This window comes from Alligator mississippiensis, chromosome 11 (genome assembly GCF_030867095.1).
Source record: "Alligator mississippiensis isolate rAllMis1 chromosome 11, rAllMis1, whole genome shotgun sequence".
Classification (NCBI taxonomy): Eukaryota; Metazoa; Chordata; order Crocodylia; family Alligatoridae; genus Alligator; species Alligator mississippiensis.
The window spans coordinates 52,962,582-52,976,471 of NC_081834.1; the positions used below are offsets into that span (position 1 = coordinate 52,962,582).

Genomic DNA, 13,890 nt, shown 5'->3' on the forward strand with positions numbered 1-13,890 from the left:
TAGTCTCCAGGAATTAGATATATATCTCCAGGAGACTGCCAAGAGTCACCCGAGAGATAAATGATAGGGCATTCATTAAAATAAACATTAAATATTGAATCCCATTTATACAGTAGTCCAGTGGGTTTTTAAAATGTAATAGTAATGTGCACTTGCCTTCCTGATGTAAAGTCTACACACCCTAATTCATAACAAGCACGTGCGCACATTTGCATTACGTATCGTAGGCAGGTTGGCGTCCCAGAAACCTCCCAAAATAGACGCAAACGGAGTTGGCAACTCTACTTCTAACCCAGAGCTGGGAGGTGAACTCAGGCAGCCTGATACTCCACCCCCAACCAAAATGATATAACCTTTAGATCTGATTCCACCCCAGAGATGGGGATAGACCTTGGGGTCCTGACTCCCAGCTGCCCCTGCTCTAGCCCACTCAAACGTCACTCTCTTTCCAGCCTTGTTGTTCCCAGACATCTCTGGCCAGGGTTCAAATTATGGGGGAGCTCAGGGGGGCTGAGCCCCCCATAAAAGACAAGAGCCCCCCTGGAAGATTTGAAAATTATAACCTGGCGGGGGGGGGGGGGGGGGGGTCTCTGATTTTATTAAGGCAGCCCAATTTTTTTTCTAGCCCCCACAAGAGTCAAAGTGTAGTTCAACCCCTGTCTCTGGAGGCATTTGCAATGCACTGAGTTGGCATCTTCTTTGTGTGGGAGCTGGGGGTCTCGTGAGATCAGAAGCTTCTCTTGAGGCTTCTCACAACCCAACTACACAGGGCTCCGTCTAGGAGTCTCCAAAGTAGTTTGCTCCTGTCCTCTAGCAGAAACAGTGGGCACTGCACCCCAGTGCATTTTCCTTTACATGCGCTGAACTCTTCTGCCCTTTGGCTTAATGACTCTGTAAGCCAGTAGGAGAAACCTCTTTTTATGAAACAAGAAACCAGACAAACATAGCAGGCACTTAGGAGAGCTGATAGGGAAAGATATCCTATTTATTAATCAGATTAATTATTTACAAAGAGATCCAAAAGGTCATAAGGTATTTGGCTGACAAACCAGTCTGAAGCAAGCAGTCTTCCTGCTGTGGAAACGCAGCCAGCTTGGGGATGAGGCAGGTAGATAACAGCCACGCTGCCCATGGCTGCCCAGAGCTGGCATGAACACTGATGGCTGGCTCTGAGGTGGGCTGGCCAGGAAACAACCATATAGCACTGGGATTGCTCAGTCAGCAACTGAATGCACTTAGTTATGGTGGGGCAGGCAAGGCAGCTGGGTTACCACCATGGAGCAATGCTGCATAGACCTTGGGCAACCAGTGCTGAAATGCAGCTACATCTGGGGTAAGAATAGCATGACAAAACAGGATAGGGATTGCTCAGCCAATGTTGAAGTGCAGCTACTTCTGGGGGAGGATGGCTGGGTTTCAATTGCACAGCAACGCAGCATGAAGCTTGCTCAGAAACACGGCTCTCTCTGGGGCGGAAGGCAAGGCATAATTGCAGCCTACGGACTAACTAATTCCGAGTTAATCTATAAGGTCCAACTCTGCCCTGTCTTCTACCTGACTTCAGACTAACACAGCTAACTATTTCTTTTCTATTTGGGGTGGCTTGTGGTAGCTGTTTTATAACTGTAAAGAAGTGCTGCACATCAGATTAAACAATAAAAAGGGAAATACCTTATTGAGTTACTATCACAAAGGAAATTTTACAGAGAAAGAAGGGGAAAGACCCCATATCCCATTTTTCTACCCCTCTGAGCCAGCCTATCCACCCAGTCTGAAGATCAGACCCTGCCTTGTAGAGAGGATGGGACCTCTAGACTATTCCTCAGCTCCCATGAGCCAGCCAGTCCTGGTGGCTTGGGTCACACTGGAACTGGTGCCTGAGAGGGAGATGACACCATATTTCCTTCCCTGCAGTTGTGCTCTTCCATTTCCCTCCCTCACACAGGCAGAAGTCGGAAAAAGGGTGGGATGGACCATTGGTCTGATCTGCTAGTGGCAGAACGCGGGATCCCAGACCAGATGGACCAGAGCTCTAAGTCTGCATGGACTTGTGAGCTGATGAACTGCCCCATACAGCAGTTTTTCCTCTGTCCTTAGTCCTGGCCAAAACACACCACAATGCTGTGACCTGCTCATGGGAGAGTGGTCAGTGGAAACCCATTTTCCTTGTATTAAAGGGAGGAACTAGATGAAGTTCTTTCCTCCATTTCTGTCCATTGAGTCAGCTACGGATGTCTTGCATGCAGTCTCTCTGTGCCATCCAGAAGTGGCACCTGGCCGCTTCAGAGGTGCCGACCATGGAGAAGGATCTCAGGGGAATGAGTTTGCGACTGGGACTGAGAAGGTGGCAGAGCTGATGATAAAGACCTTCACATAATGGATGGCCTGGAAGAGATATGCATGGTCATCAGTACAATGGTCTGAGTAACAAACAGCAGGCCCCAGGACCTTCTCAAAACTGATAGAAACCCCAGGGATCCCAATCCCCAGTTTTCCCCTGGCCCAACCACCAAAGCCAACTCCCCTCCTACTGCTGGGAGCCCAGGACTCCTGTCTCTCCAGTTCCCAACCCCAGCCCAGCCATTAGTGCCAACTTCTCTTCTACAACTGAGAACAACACCTGGGTGTCCCAACTCCCAGAACGCTGATGGGGATCCTGTCATTTTTGTCTCCAGGGGCAGTGGTGATGATGTCATCTCCTCCTCCCAATATGTTGGATTCACTCCCTCCTCCCCAGGGGCAGCTGGAGAGAGAACCAGGAGTCCTGGGGCAACAGCAAGTGTCAGACCTGACTACAGAGCCCAGCATTTGGTGCGGCACAGAGCCAACGTGGCCACCTCAGAGCAGAATGCAGAAGGACTGGAGGACAAGGACTAAGTGTGGGTTTCCCAAGAGCAGGAGAACAAGGGACAGGGCAGTTTCCAAAGCAGCCAGTGACACACATGGCCCTTACCGCAAAAATCCCAGTGAGCAGGACCACAGCAATGAAGATGCAGACAACGGCGATGAAGACAAAGGAGCAAGATTGCAGGGGAGTCTGGGGCTCCCAGGCTGCTGCTGGAGGAAGAGAAGAAAAGGATGAGTTATTGCTCTGTGAGATCAAATGGAGCAAAGCTATGCTTCCCTGCTTGGTATATGGCTCATGTCATGTGTGGGGCACCCTGTGGACGTGGGGCTGATGGTGTTACTATCCATTTATGTCAGCATGGTGCCTGTTGCTATAGCAACAGCACCTCTCCCTGGAGATAAGAACTGTCACAGCATCAGGACAGGGATTGCCTGGCTTCCTTCCCTCCCCATTCCCGACCTGGGGGCAACCTGGGTTCTGGGTTTCACATCCACTTACCAGGTACAGTGTCATCTCTGGGGGCATCAGCTGTGATGCCATCATCTCGAAGGGTGTTGCTAGTGACACCATCAGTGATGATGTCATCTCTGGGGACATCAACATCTCCAGAAGTGGTGATGTCACCTCCAAGGATAGTGCCATCACCTGCAGGGGCATTCATGACCAGATCTCCAGGGATGCTGATGTCTTCAAGAGTGTCAGAAGTGGCTGCAACATCTCCTGAGACAACGGCAGGGGCATCTCTGGGGATGATGATGGCATCTCTGTGGGTGGCAGCATAGGGAGTGACCTCTTCAGATGGAATAGCAGTAACAGAGACAATGTCTCCAGGAGCCTCATCATCTCCATGGTGGGTGCTGGTAATAGAAGCATCTCCAGGAATGGTGGCAGCAACAATGGTGTCATTTACAGAGACAGTCACAGCAGTGGTGGTGTCTCCAGGGATGGTGATACCCATGGTGTCCTCACAGGCAGCAGCGGTGGCGGCAGTATAACCCACAGGTGCAGTGGTGATGGCATTATCTTCTCCAGAGGCAGCAGTGGTGATGGCATCTGTGTCAGACCCTCCCAGCACAGCAGCGATGGTGTCACTTCCTGGGGTCGTCATGATGGTGTTATCCACAAAGGCCACAGGCTCGGTGCTAGCATCTCTGGAGGCTGTGGCAAAGTTACTCATATCTCCAAGGGTAGCTTTGGTGACAGTAACATCCACAGGGGCAGCGGTGATGATGTTAGTGTCTCCAGAGGCAGCAGTGGTGTGGGTGGCCCCTTCAGGGCTGGCACCAGAATCAGTGACATGTGCATGGGCAGCAGCAGCTGTGACAGGGTAGTTTACCAGGGGGGCAGTAAAGACATCATCCTTTCCAGAATTAGCAGCAATGGTGATGTCATCATCCCCTGGGGTGGCAGCAATTATGTCATATCCATGGGCAGCAATGATGGTATCATCGTCCTGGGCAATGGCACTGGTGCCTTCTCCAGAAATAAGAGTAGTGGCATTGTCTTCTTCCGGGGCACTGGTGATGGTGATATGGACAATGGGGTCTCCAGGAATGGCAGTGATGGCCCCATCACCCCTGGAAGTGGGGGTGAGGGTAGCCTCCTCACACTCAGGAATTAGGGTAGAGGCAGCCTCCTCATCCCCAAAGACTGAGGTGATGGTGATAGTGACAATGGCATGTTCAGAAGGGACAGTCATAACCTCATCTCTTCCAGGGGTGGTGGTGATGACAGCATTGGTGTCCCCAGGAAGAAGGGTGATGGCGGTGTCAGTGTCAGCCTCCTCAGGAACAGTAGTGATGGTGGCCTCAGCCTCAACAGGGGTGGTGGTGATGGTGCCCTTGGCATCCTCAGAAGCAGTGATGATGGTGGCCAGAGTCTCTACAGGGGCCATGGGGATGGCAGTCTCAGTATCAGCCTCCCAAAGGGTGGTAGGGATGGTGGTGTCCGTGTCAGCCTCCCCATGGGTGGTGGCAATAGTGGTGTCTTTATCAGCCTCCCCAGCGGCAGTGGCGATGGTATTGTCAGTGCCAGCCTCCCCAACACTGGTGGTGATGGCAATATCTGCCTTCCCAGGGGCAGTGGTGATGGTGTTGTCAGTGTCACCCTCCCCAGGGGCGGTGGTGATGGCAGTATCAGCCTCCCCAGGGGTAGTGGTGATGGCAGTGTCAGCTTCCCCAAGGGTGAAGGTGTCAATGTCAGGGGTAACCTCCTCAGGGGCCGCAGTGATGGTGATGGTGACAACAGAATCCACAAGGGTAGGAGTGATGGCATCATCTTTTTCAGGAATGATGTCATCTCCATGAGCAACTCCATCTCCAAGGGCAACAGTGACAGCTCTGTCATCTCTAGGAGTAGTGGCAATGGCATCTTCATGGTGGGGGGTCTTGGCTTTGTCTCCTTCAGGGAGGGTGCTGATGGGAATACTATCATTTCCATCTCCAGGGGCAGTGGTGATGATGTCATCTCCTCCTCCAGGGGTGGTAGTGACAATGCCATCTCCTCCTCTGGGAGCATCAGTGAAGACATCATCTCCTCCTCTAGGGGCATCAGTGACGGCATTGTTTCCTTCTCCAGGGGTATCAGTGATGGCATAGCCCTTTCCGGGTGTGTCAGTAATGGCATTGGCTCCATCATCACCCCCAGGGGCAGCGATGATGGTTATAGGGATGCTGACCTCTCCAGGGGCAGCAGGGATAGTGCCATATCCCTTATAGCCAGCTGTGATGGTGTCATCTTCTCCTTCAGAGGAAGCAATGACCTCATTTTCTGTAGGAGCAGAGAAGATGTCATCACTTTCTCCAGCACTGGCAATGATAACATCATTATCTTGGCAGGTAGCAATGATGTCATTTTCTTGCGGGACAGCAGTGATGAGATCATTATCTTGATATGAAGTTGCAGCAGCATCATCCTCTCCAGGAACAGCAGGGGTATCTACATGGGTAGCAGTGGTGTCATCTTCATTTTTTCCAGTGGCAACAGTGATGTTATCATCATCATCTTCTTCTTCTTCTTCAGGGGCAGCAGTGATGGTGATAGTGACAATAGCATCTCCAGGAACAGTGGTGAAAGTGTTTTCTTCTTTAGTGAGGGCAGTGGTTGCCTCAGTTTCTCCAGGGTTGGCAGCAGTGGCAAGGGTGTCTCCAGGGGCAGCTGTAATGCTGTCTGTGACAATGGCATCTCCAGAGAGGGAAGGGGTGACACTAGAGACAGCAATGGGAAAGCTGTCTGTGGAAGCAGTAGTTACATCCCCCTCCTCAGGAGGGGCATTGGTGGTGACAGAGGTGATAGTGTCTCCAGGAGCAGCAACAGTGCTGACATCTCCAAGGATATCAGTAGTGAACACATCTCCAGAGGTGATGGCAGCACTGTCCCTAGGTGTAGTGGGATCACCCGGGCTGAAGGTGGTGGTAGTGATGTTATCGCCAAGGGTAATGGAGTTGATGGTGCTCTCTCCAAGAGGCAAGGTGGTGGTAAGGGTGTCTTCTTGAGTGGTAATGTCCTCTCCAGAGGCTGTGGAGGAGGTGAAGTCTCTAGAGTTGGCAGTAAAGGCCTCAGGGGTAGTAGCAGTGTCTCCAAGGGCAGCAGCAGGATCTTCAGGACTGGAAATGGTCTCTTTGGGAATAGTGATGTTCCCTGAAGTTCTTCCCTGGGTTGGCAGGGTCCTTTCCAGATTAAGGGTCTCTATGTCCCTAAAGGTAATGGTCCCAACATGGGCAGCGCTGGCTGCAACAGAAGTGGGAGCCTCACTAGAGGGGCCGCTGTCCCCAGCAACATGAGTTTGTTCCACAGATTTGTTCTCACTGGAGGTGCCAGGGTCATCGGGGACATTTCTGGCCCCAAAGAGGTTGGCTTTATTATAGGTGGCTATTGATGTATGAGTTCTGGTTTCGCTGAAGGCTGGGAACTTTCCAGAGCTAACTGTCTCCCCAAGAACAGAAGCTGTCCCAGAGACAGAGGTGGTGGCTTTTCCAGAGACTATAGCTAGGATGTTATATCCTGGAGTGGTAACAATTGTGCCCTCACCATGGGCAGTCATGGAAGGATTTCTAGGGGCAGTAGCCCCTCCAGGGCTGGAGGCAGTGTCAGTGTCTCTAGAGTTGGGGGTGATGTTTCTACGCCTGATGGTAGTATCTCCATCCCTGGGGGTGAAAATGGCATCTACCCCTCTAAGACTGATGGTGGCATCTCTGTCTCTAAGGATGGTGTTTACTTCTGTCCCTATGATAGTGGGTGTTGTGCCTCCATCTCCAGGGGTGACAGTGCCATCTTCATAAGCAGCAGTGGCAGCCATGTCCTTCTCTCCATGAATGGCTGCATCCCTGTCTCCATAGGTACCAGTCTCCCAGGGGCTACTGGCAGTCCCAAGAATAGTGATCCCATCAGCTATACCACCATCCCCAGTGCTCATAGTTGTGCTCACACCACCAGGCGGGCTGGCTTTTCCAGGATGGACAGATGTCACAACTCTACTGGCTGTGTCCATTTTGCTTCTTAATACAGATGGTACCTGCAGGTGGAAAACAAGAACCCAGGAGAAGTCATATGATATCTTTGTGTGAGACACTCTGACATCTAATTGTAATTAGGAGCACTTCTCACCTACCAGAATTTGGAGCAGCCTCCATTATAGAACTGATTAGGAAAAAAAACATCTTTTTTTCATGAGAAATGTCATTTCTTTGGCAAAAATTCAAATATCAACATGTTAAAGAACAACATTGTCCATGGTATTTCATTGTTTTGAGAATTTGGTTTTTGATGTTTTGTTTTTTACATTAAAAAAACCCACCTCTTTTTGGAAAGAAAATTAGATTTTCTTGTAGACTTAATTTTCCAATAAAGAGCAGTTCAGATAGATATTTCTCAACTAGTAATGAAATTAGTGCGCCACAGCCTTCCACAGCTCATAAAAAGGAAGAAAAAATGAAATTCTATAAAATTTGGAAAGTTCAAAAATGGATCTTTTTTACATTTTCATCTCATTTTCAAATGCTTATTGAGATTTATCAGTACAGTTCTTGAAACACTCTCTGGGAGAAAAAGGTTTTGATAAAAAGATAACTTCTTTTCTAGTTAAAAGCAAAGAGTATCGGAAGTCTTGCATGAAAAATGTCATTTAAGAAATAATTTTGATGCACAAAAAGACTTATTTTGTTTGAAATATTTCAACTAGCTCTATTAATTTCAAGCCAACAATAATAAATAACTGTAGGAAATATGAAACGTTACAAGTCTGTGTCATACAGACAACTCTGAGCAGGGATGGAAAGCACTCACCCCTCTATCAAACAAGGTCATTCTCATTATTTATCGACTCATTAGTTCCAACCAAAAGTATACTAAGGAGATTTATTAATTCAGTCTTTGTCTCTGAGGAAGAGTTTTAGTGAGTGGCTGAAAACTTGTCTATCTGAACCATGCAGCTGATCCAATAAAAAGTATCACCCACAAACATTTTTGCCCCTCACATATTTCCTGAACCATCATAACTGCAACATCACTCCAGCATTACATTAAGAAAAAGGTTATGTTGCATCAATGCTATTTAAGTTAGCGTGAATCAAAAAAATAAAGGTTTAATTTTGGACTCACAAAATTATGTTTTAGGAGCATGCAGTATATGTGCAACCACCCATAAAGCTATTTCTCTTGTAGCCTGGGAAAGGAGAAAAGAGCGAGCATACTAAGATCTAATAGCAGACAGACAAAGTATGGTAGGTGGTTGGGAAGCTAGGCTGTCAGACTGAGAGGTCTGATCAGAGAAGGAAGGGTGGACAGACAGACATATAGACATAAAGATAAATAATAGGACATGGAGAGATCGGAGAGAAAGATAGATACTTTCCGTGTTCCAGCCGGCAGTCAGTCCGCTGAAGCTGGGGAAGTAGGACAGTTTCTGGGCTGTGCTGCTGGAAGCCTCGTTACTATTTCAATCACTGTTTCTCATCAGGGGGATGTTAAACCAATTATCTCCAGGATCCTGATTTTTGTCTTGATGACCCCTTCAAGGACAGGAAAAAATAATTCTCTCCTTTACTGAGTGAAATTAATAGAGGTCAAAATGCCAACTGACTGGAGAGCCAGGACTCCTGGGCTCTACATCGGGCGTGGAGGAGTTGGCCATAATTGGGAGCAGTGGGTTCTAGTCCAAATTCTCGGAAGAACGTGGGGTCTAGTGGTTTAAATTTGATGTGGAGGGGGAGTAGTAGCCTAATGATGGATAGGCAAACTGAGCCCAAATCCCAGCCACTGCCTAAGGCAGTGTGAAGAGAGGGAGCTGAAATGGAGTTGGAGTGGGCACATCCCCTCACCTCCCATCCGCCATCCCTTCATCCACTCTTGCCCTGGTTCCAGCTCCAGCTCTATGGAGGGCAGAGTAGCAGTGGCCAAGGGGATTTGCTGTTGTGGGGGAGAGATGTCACCTTCTCCTTCTGCTGCTGAAAATCAGCATTTAAATGGCTAGAGTCTTCTCATCTGCACAACGCCCAGTTACAGTAATTAATTCCACAGTTTCATCCCCAATGCCGCCTACAGGGCATTTAATGGTCAGCCCTTATCCCCAAGGTCTAGATCAGAAGCAGGGTGAGGGCCTGGCAGGAGCCAGCCCTAAAGCCCAGGTTTCCGGCCCAGCCCACTGGAAGACTGGAGTTTTGGCTCACAGATGCTGATGGGACCTGTTCACTCAGTGTCATAAGCAGTAGCCTAATAATGGATGGGCAGAGGGCCTAAGCCCAGCCACTGCCTACAGTTTTTACACCCCCTTGGTCTTTACAGAAACAGCGCAAGGACCTTCAAGATCAGCTGCAAACTAAGCATGACATAGGCAACCAGGTGCAGAGCGAGCAGCTGAGCTGAAGGTGTCACAGGAGGCGAATGCATCAAGGCCACCCAAGAGGGCTAAAAATGACACACTAATTACATAGGTGCAAACTTGGAGGAGGGGGAGAGGAGGGTGGAAGGAGAGAACCTGTGCCTGGAAAAGGGAAATAAATACATTTACTTTTTCAAGTTTTGCCCTAAGTTTCTGATCCCACTTCAGATATGCAGCTGCCACTGGGGAGGCAGCACCTGGATAACAGCCCCATGGTGAAATTGTCCCAGTGTTGCTCACTCAGCACCGAGATGCAGACAGTTCCAGGTTAGAGCACAGCAGTAGCTGAAGTAACCAAAAAGCGGGGAGGGGGAATGCAATGACATGGTATATGCAATCGCTTCTGGCTGCCCTGCAGTAGCTGTGTAACAAGACTACCCCCGTCCTGTCTGAACAGAGAACTTGCAACTTGGCCACTCAGCTCTCATTTAATTACCATGTCTGATGGCTTCCTTGCCAGATCCAACCCTCTGATCCCCCCCAGGCCCCTGTGCACCAGCTGGGACCCCCTAGTCTGAGCCAGCTCAGCACCAGCACCACACAAAGGGGAAAGGCCCAGTTTCCCATTCTCCAGCCCAGCCCAATCTGTTCCATGATGAGACCATTTTTTCCCTTTAGCATTAAGCTAATTGCAGTAAAACCACCATCAGGACTAGGATGCGACTGAGCTAATACCTGCATAGAAATGCTCTCTTTCAGCCACTGGCAGCTACAAAGGCAGTTATTTAAACACGTGGGCAGCCTTATCTGCCCTCTGCTTGGTTTGCAGGCTAGACAGGGTGGCTGTTGGAGGTTCTCGTGGGAGACCCTGGTGACCAGAGGGAGTTGATCCAGCCATTGGAGTTCTTTTTAAGAGCTTTCTTGTTTCTCCAAGCTCATGAATCCTGCCAGGCAGCTGTGGCTTTTTCATTAGCCATGGTCTCCTAGTCAAAATCCAACTGCAGGCTTGAAATCATTGGAGGTGAGCTGACCAGGTGCTCATGAAAAGCTCAGCTGTTGATGCAGCTTTGGATCATCCAGCTTCTGTTCCTCGGGCCTGAGCAGGAAAAGCTAGAGTGAGAGTTCACGGTGGAGGCTTAAATGCTGCTGACGGGGGGGGGGGGGGGGGGGGGTGCATATGCTGGTGTTACCATGAGCACATTCATACTCTGCTCCAACCCAGAGGTGGCTGCATCCTAGGACCAGACTAGCAATCCTGGTGTAATCTCTCTAACCTCCAGCATGGGAGGGCAGGGGTGGTGATCCTCTTGTAGTCTTTGGTTACATCAGATGCCCCATGGCAGGAGGTGGAGGAGGGCCAGGCAGGCCTTTTGATCCCCCTGGGACCAGAATTTAGAGCTAGGCCTTCCCACTTTGCAGCTCCTCAACCCTCCTCTCCCCTCCTGAGCAGTAGTAGCCTTGTGCACTGCAAGCTGCAACAGCTTAAAGCAGCAGCTTCCTTGCTGCAGTCTCTTCCCCTCTCCCTGGGCCCAATGAACTTGGATCCAGCTGTTTTTGTTACTCAGGAATGGGACAAGGAATAAGCCTTCCCACTGCCCTCTGCCCCCCAACCAGCCACTGGGGAAGGCAAAGCTGCTGCAGTGCCCCCTTCTGCTACCTGGGGAGGACCTCCAGCCTAACCAACCGCTTTTTCAAAGAGGAGGTGCTGGCTGGCAGCACTTCTGGGCAGTAGCATGACTAAGAGATTGAGATGTGCATCCCAACTTCCCTAAATCAATGCATGAAGAGCAGCACCACTGTCCAGGGTGCAGAACTGCCCAATTCTACCTCTGTTTCTGGCCTTTGTGTTTATTCTAGGCTCTGGGACAGTAGTGGGTTGTGGTTAGAGTAAGGTGGAAGCAGACTTGGGACTCTTGGGTTAGCAAAGGTAGGTGTGGGTCCCAATTAACAGACTAAGACATTGTAAACTCCAATCTCAAATCTGGCACTGAGTTCCTGGGTTGTTTTCTCAGCTCATACCTGAGTTTCCAGCAGATGGAGCTAATAATCTTTCCTGGGTGTATTTGTATCATGGCTCACTCTCCATATGTATCTGTGCAGTAGCTGCTGCCAAGGGGCCCTGATCTCAGCGGGGGCAGGGGCTGTCTTTCCCTGTGTGGTGGTCTCCTTTAGAGTATCAAGGCATGGAGGAAATTAGAAGAGTAACATGGAGGTGATAAAATGCCAGAGATTCATGCTACGCAAACAAGTAAAAAGAAGGGTGTGGGTCAGATCTAGGATACATCCAACCAACTCCTGAGTCAAGAGCTAGTCATCATTATTGGTGCCAAAGAAAAGCTACAGGTACCTGACATGTTCTCATTCTACTTATCTGCTAAGTGAACATGGCTCAAATGGGAAAGAGGCTGGTGTACATGTGTGTGAACAACAATGCAGGATTACATGGGTGTGGATTTCAGAACAATTAACTCCCAAGCCCAGAACTCTGTTACCTTTAAAATCATAGATTCATAGATGCTAGGGTCAAAAGGGACCTCAACACATCATCGAGTCCGACCCCCTGCCCTGGGCGGGAAAGAGCGCTGGGGTCAGATGACCTCAGCCAGATGCCTATCCAGCCGTCTCTTAAAGACCACCAAGGTAGGGGAAGAGCACCACCTCCCTTGGAAGCCGTGTGTGTCCTTCTTGCTATCAAAACTGATGGGAGCCAACATAACACTAGAGGTAAATCATTCATGAGGCCAATGGTTGTCATGTAAAAGCTGTCTCAGCGGTGTCTAAAGATCTCAGCACAGTCAGGGCCTCATTATGCTAGGTACTATACATACACATAGCGGGCGCTGACCTACACGCAGGTTCTTGCTGTAACTCATTCACAGGAAGCACCATAGGTTACAATGTTCCCTCCCCCCTGACCCAAGAGACATTCGCTGTTGGGTCCGCGGGTTGGGGGATCAAGCTCCAATTCGGAGTGGCTGCATATCTGCAGCCTCTCTCCTTTAGCTTTGCACCGCCCCCCAACTCCTGAGCTATCTTCAGAATGGGAGAGGTGGACTGGAAAGGAAAGGGAGGGAGCTCAGCCCAGGGTTTGGCCAGTGGTGGAGGGCAAGGTGGATGGATTGGAGCACCCGTCTCAGTGGGACTCCAATCCACCTGCTTCACCCTCCAGCACCGCTGGGCAAACCCCAAACTGAGCCCCCTCCCCTCTCTTCCCCCCTCCCATTCTGAAGACAGCATCCCGGGTGGGACTGGGCTGCATCAGCCCAGCCCTGCTCCTGGTGCGCACTGATAGACATTGATGAAGGTATTCCACTTCGAGCACCTTCATCTGAACCCACATGTAATAAGGGTTCAGATTGTCATGCGATTTGGCACTTTTAACGCACCCGCAGACATGCACTTCTGTGAGAGCACAGCTGTAGAGCACTTCAGGGGGCTGATCATGTGACAAACTGTCATTTCTGTCAGCACCCAGCAAGGCAGTCCCTGGCGTGAAGGTCACTCAGTCAGCACTGGGATTGCTCATCCGGTGGGCTAAAACGCAGCCAGCCTCTGGAGTGGTGCATGGCTGCTGGTTAGCGCCCTTGCAATACGATTGCACAGGGATCACTTACCCGGCCCTGAAATGCAGCTGCTTCTAGGGAGGGCCTCAGCACTGGTTAACAGCAGCAGCAACATTGCACAGGGATCACTTACACTGAAGTTCTCCTGATTCACAGCAGAAAGAGAACGTTTTAACAGGGGGGGTGGGGGGGATGGAAATTTAGCTAGGAACATGGTAGCATCTTCATCAGGGAGCTACCATAAGGATGGTTTTGGCCCAGATGGTTTTACTGACCTGGCAGGGAAGATTCCCTTCTTCTTGGCCTTGAATGACTCGATGTAGTTGAGGGTGGAGACCTGGCCATTGCAATGAGGGTAGGCACCCCTACGACAGTGTGCTTTAGCTTCCCAATGGGAAGATCTCGGCTATACAATTTATGGTGATGGGGGATTGCTCTTGGGCTCTCCCTCTAGCTTGCTCCTTCAGCCTTTTGTCTAGTGGTGAGAAAGACTAGGGGCTATCTGTACTCCGATGCTTCCAAGCTTGGGGCTTGCATGCAGGTTGCCTGCCAGGGATTTGGGATTATCTGAAGCCTCAGGCTGAAAAGTCTGGGAGGGAGGACACTTGCCGGTGGTAGTACCACACAGACGTTGTGGTAATGTCAGCGTGGTGCTACCATAT

At 49.9% G+C, this 13,890-nt stretch overlaps 1 protein-coding gene across 1 annotated transcript; it reads right to left on the minus strand.

The window, feature by feature from the left end:
• Positions 1–986: 986 nt before the first annotated feature.
• LOC109280977 (mucin-2) lies at positions 987–10,801 on the minus strand. The gene is made up of 4 exons (XM_059714258.1): positions 10,401–10,801; positions 3,347–8,856; positions 2,954–3,057; positions 987–2,385 (listed from the first exon to the last, which is right to left on the minus strand). Exons 2-4 carry the CDS (start codon positions 7,335–7,337, stop codon positions 2,311–2,313), a joined length of 4,170 nt encoding a protein of 1,389 aa, XP_059570241.1. The 5' UTR covers positions 7,338–8,856; positions 10,401–10,801; the 3' UTR covers positions 987–2,310.
• Between the last annotated feature and the right edge of the window lie 3,089 nt (positions 10,802–13,890).

Excerpts from the sequence above, each read along its gene's own strand:
- LOC109280977 (XM_059714258.1), bottom strand. The coding sequence starts at position 7,337 with ATGGACACAGCCAGTAGAGTTGTGACATCTGTCCATCCTGGAAAAGCC. Across the intron at positions 3,058-3,346 it reads CAGAGATGACACTGTACCTG|CAGCAGCCTGGGAGCCCCAG; the intron begins GTAAGTGGATGT and ends CTCTTCCTCCAG. Across the intron at positions 2,386-2,953 it reads TGCTCACTGGGATTTTTGCG|GCCATCCATTATGTGAAGGT; the intron begins GTAAGGGCCATG and ends TATCTCTTCCAG.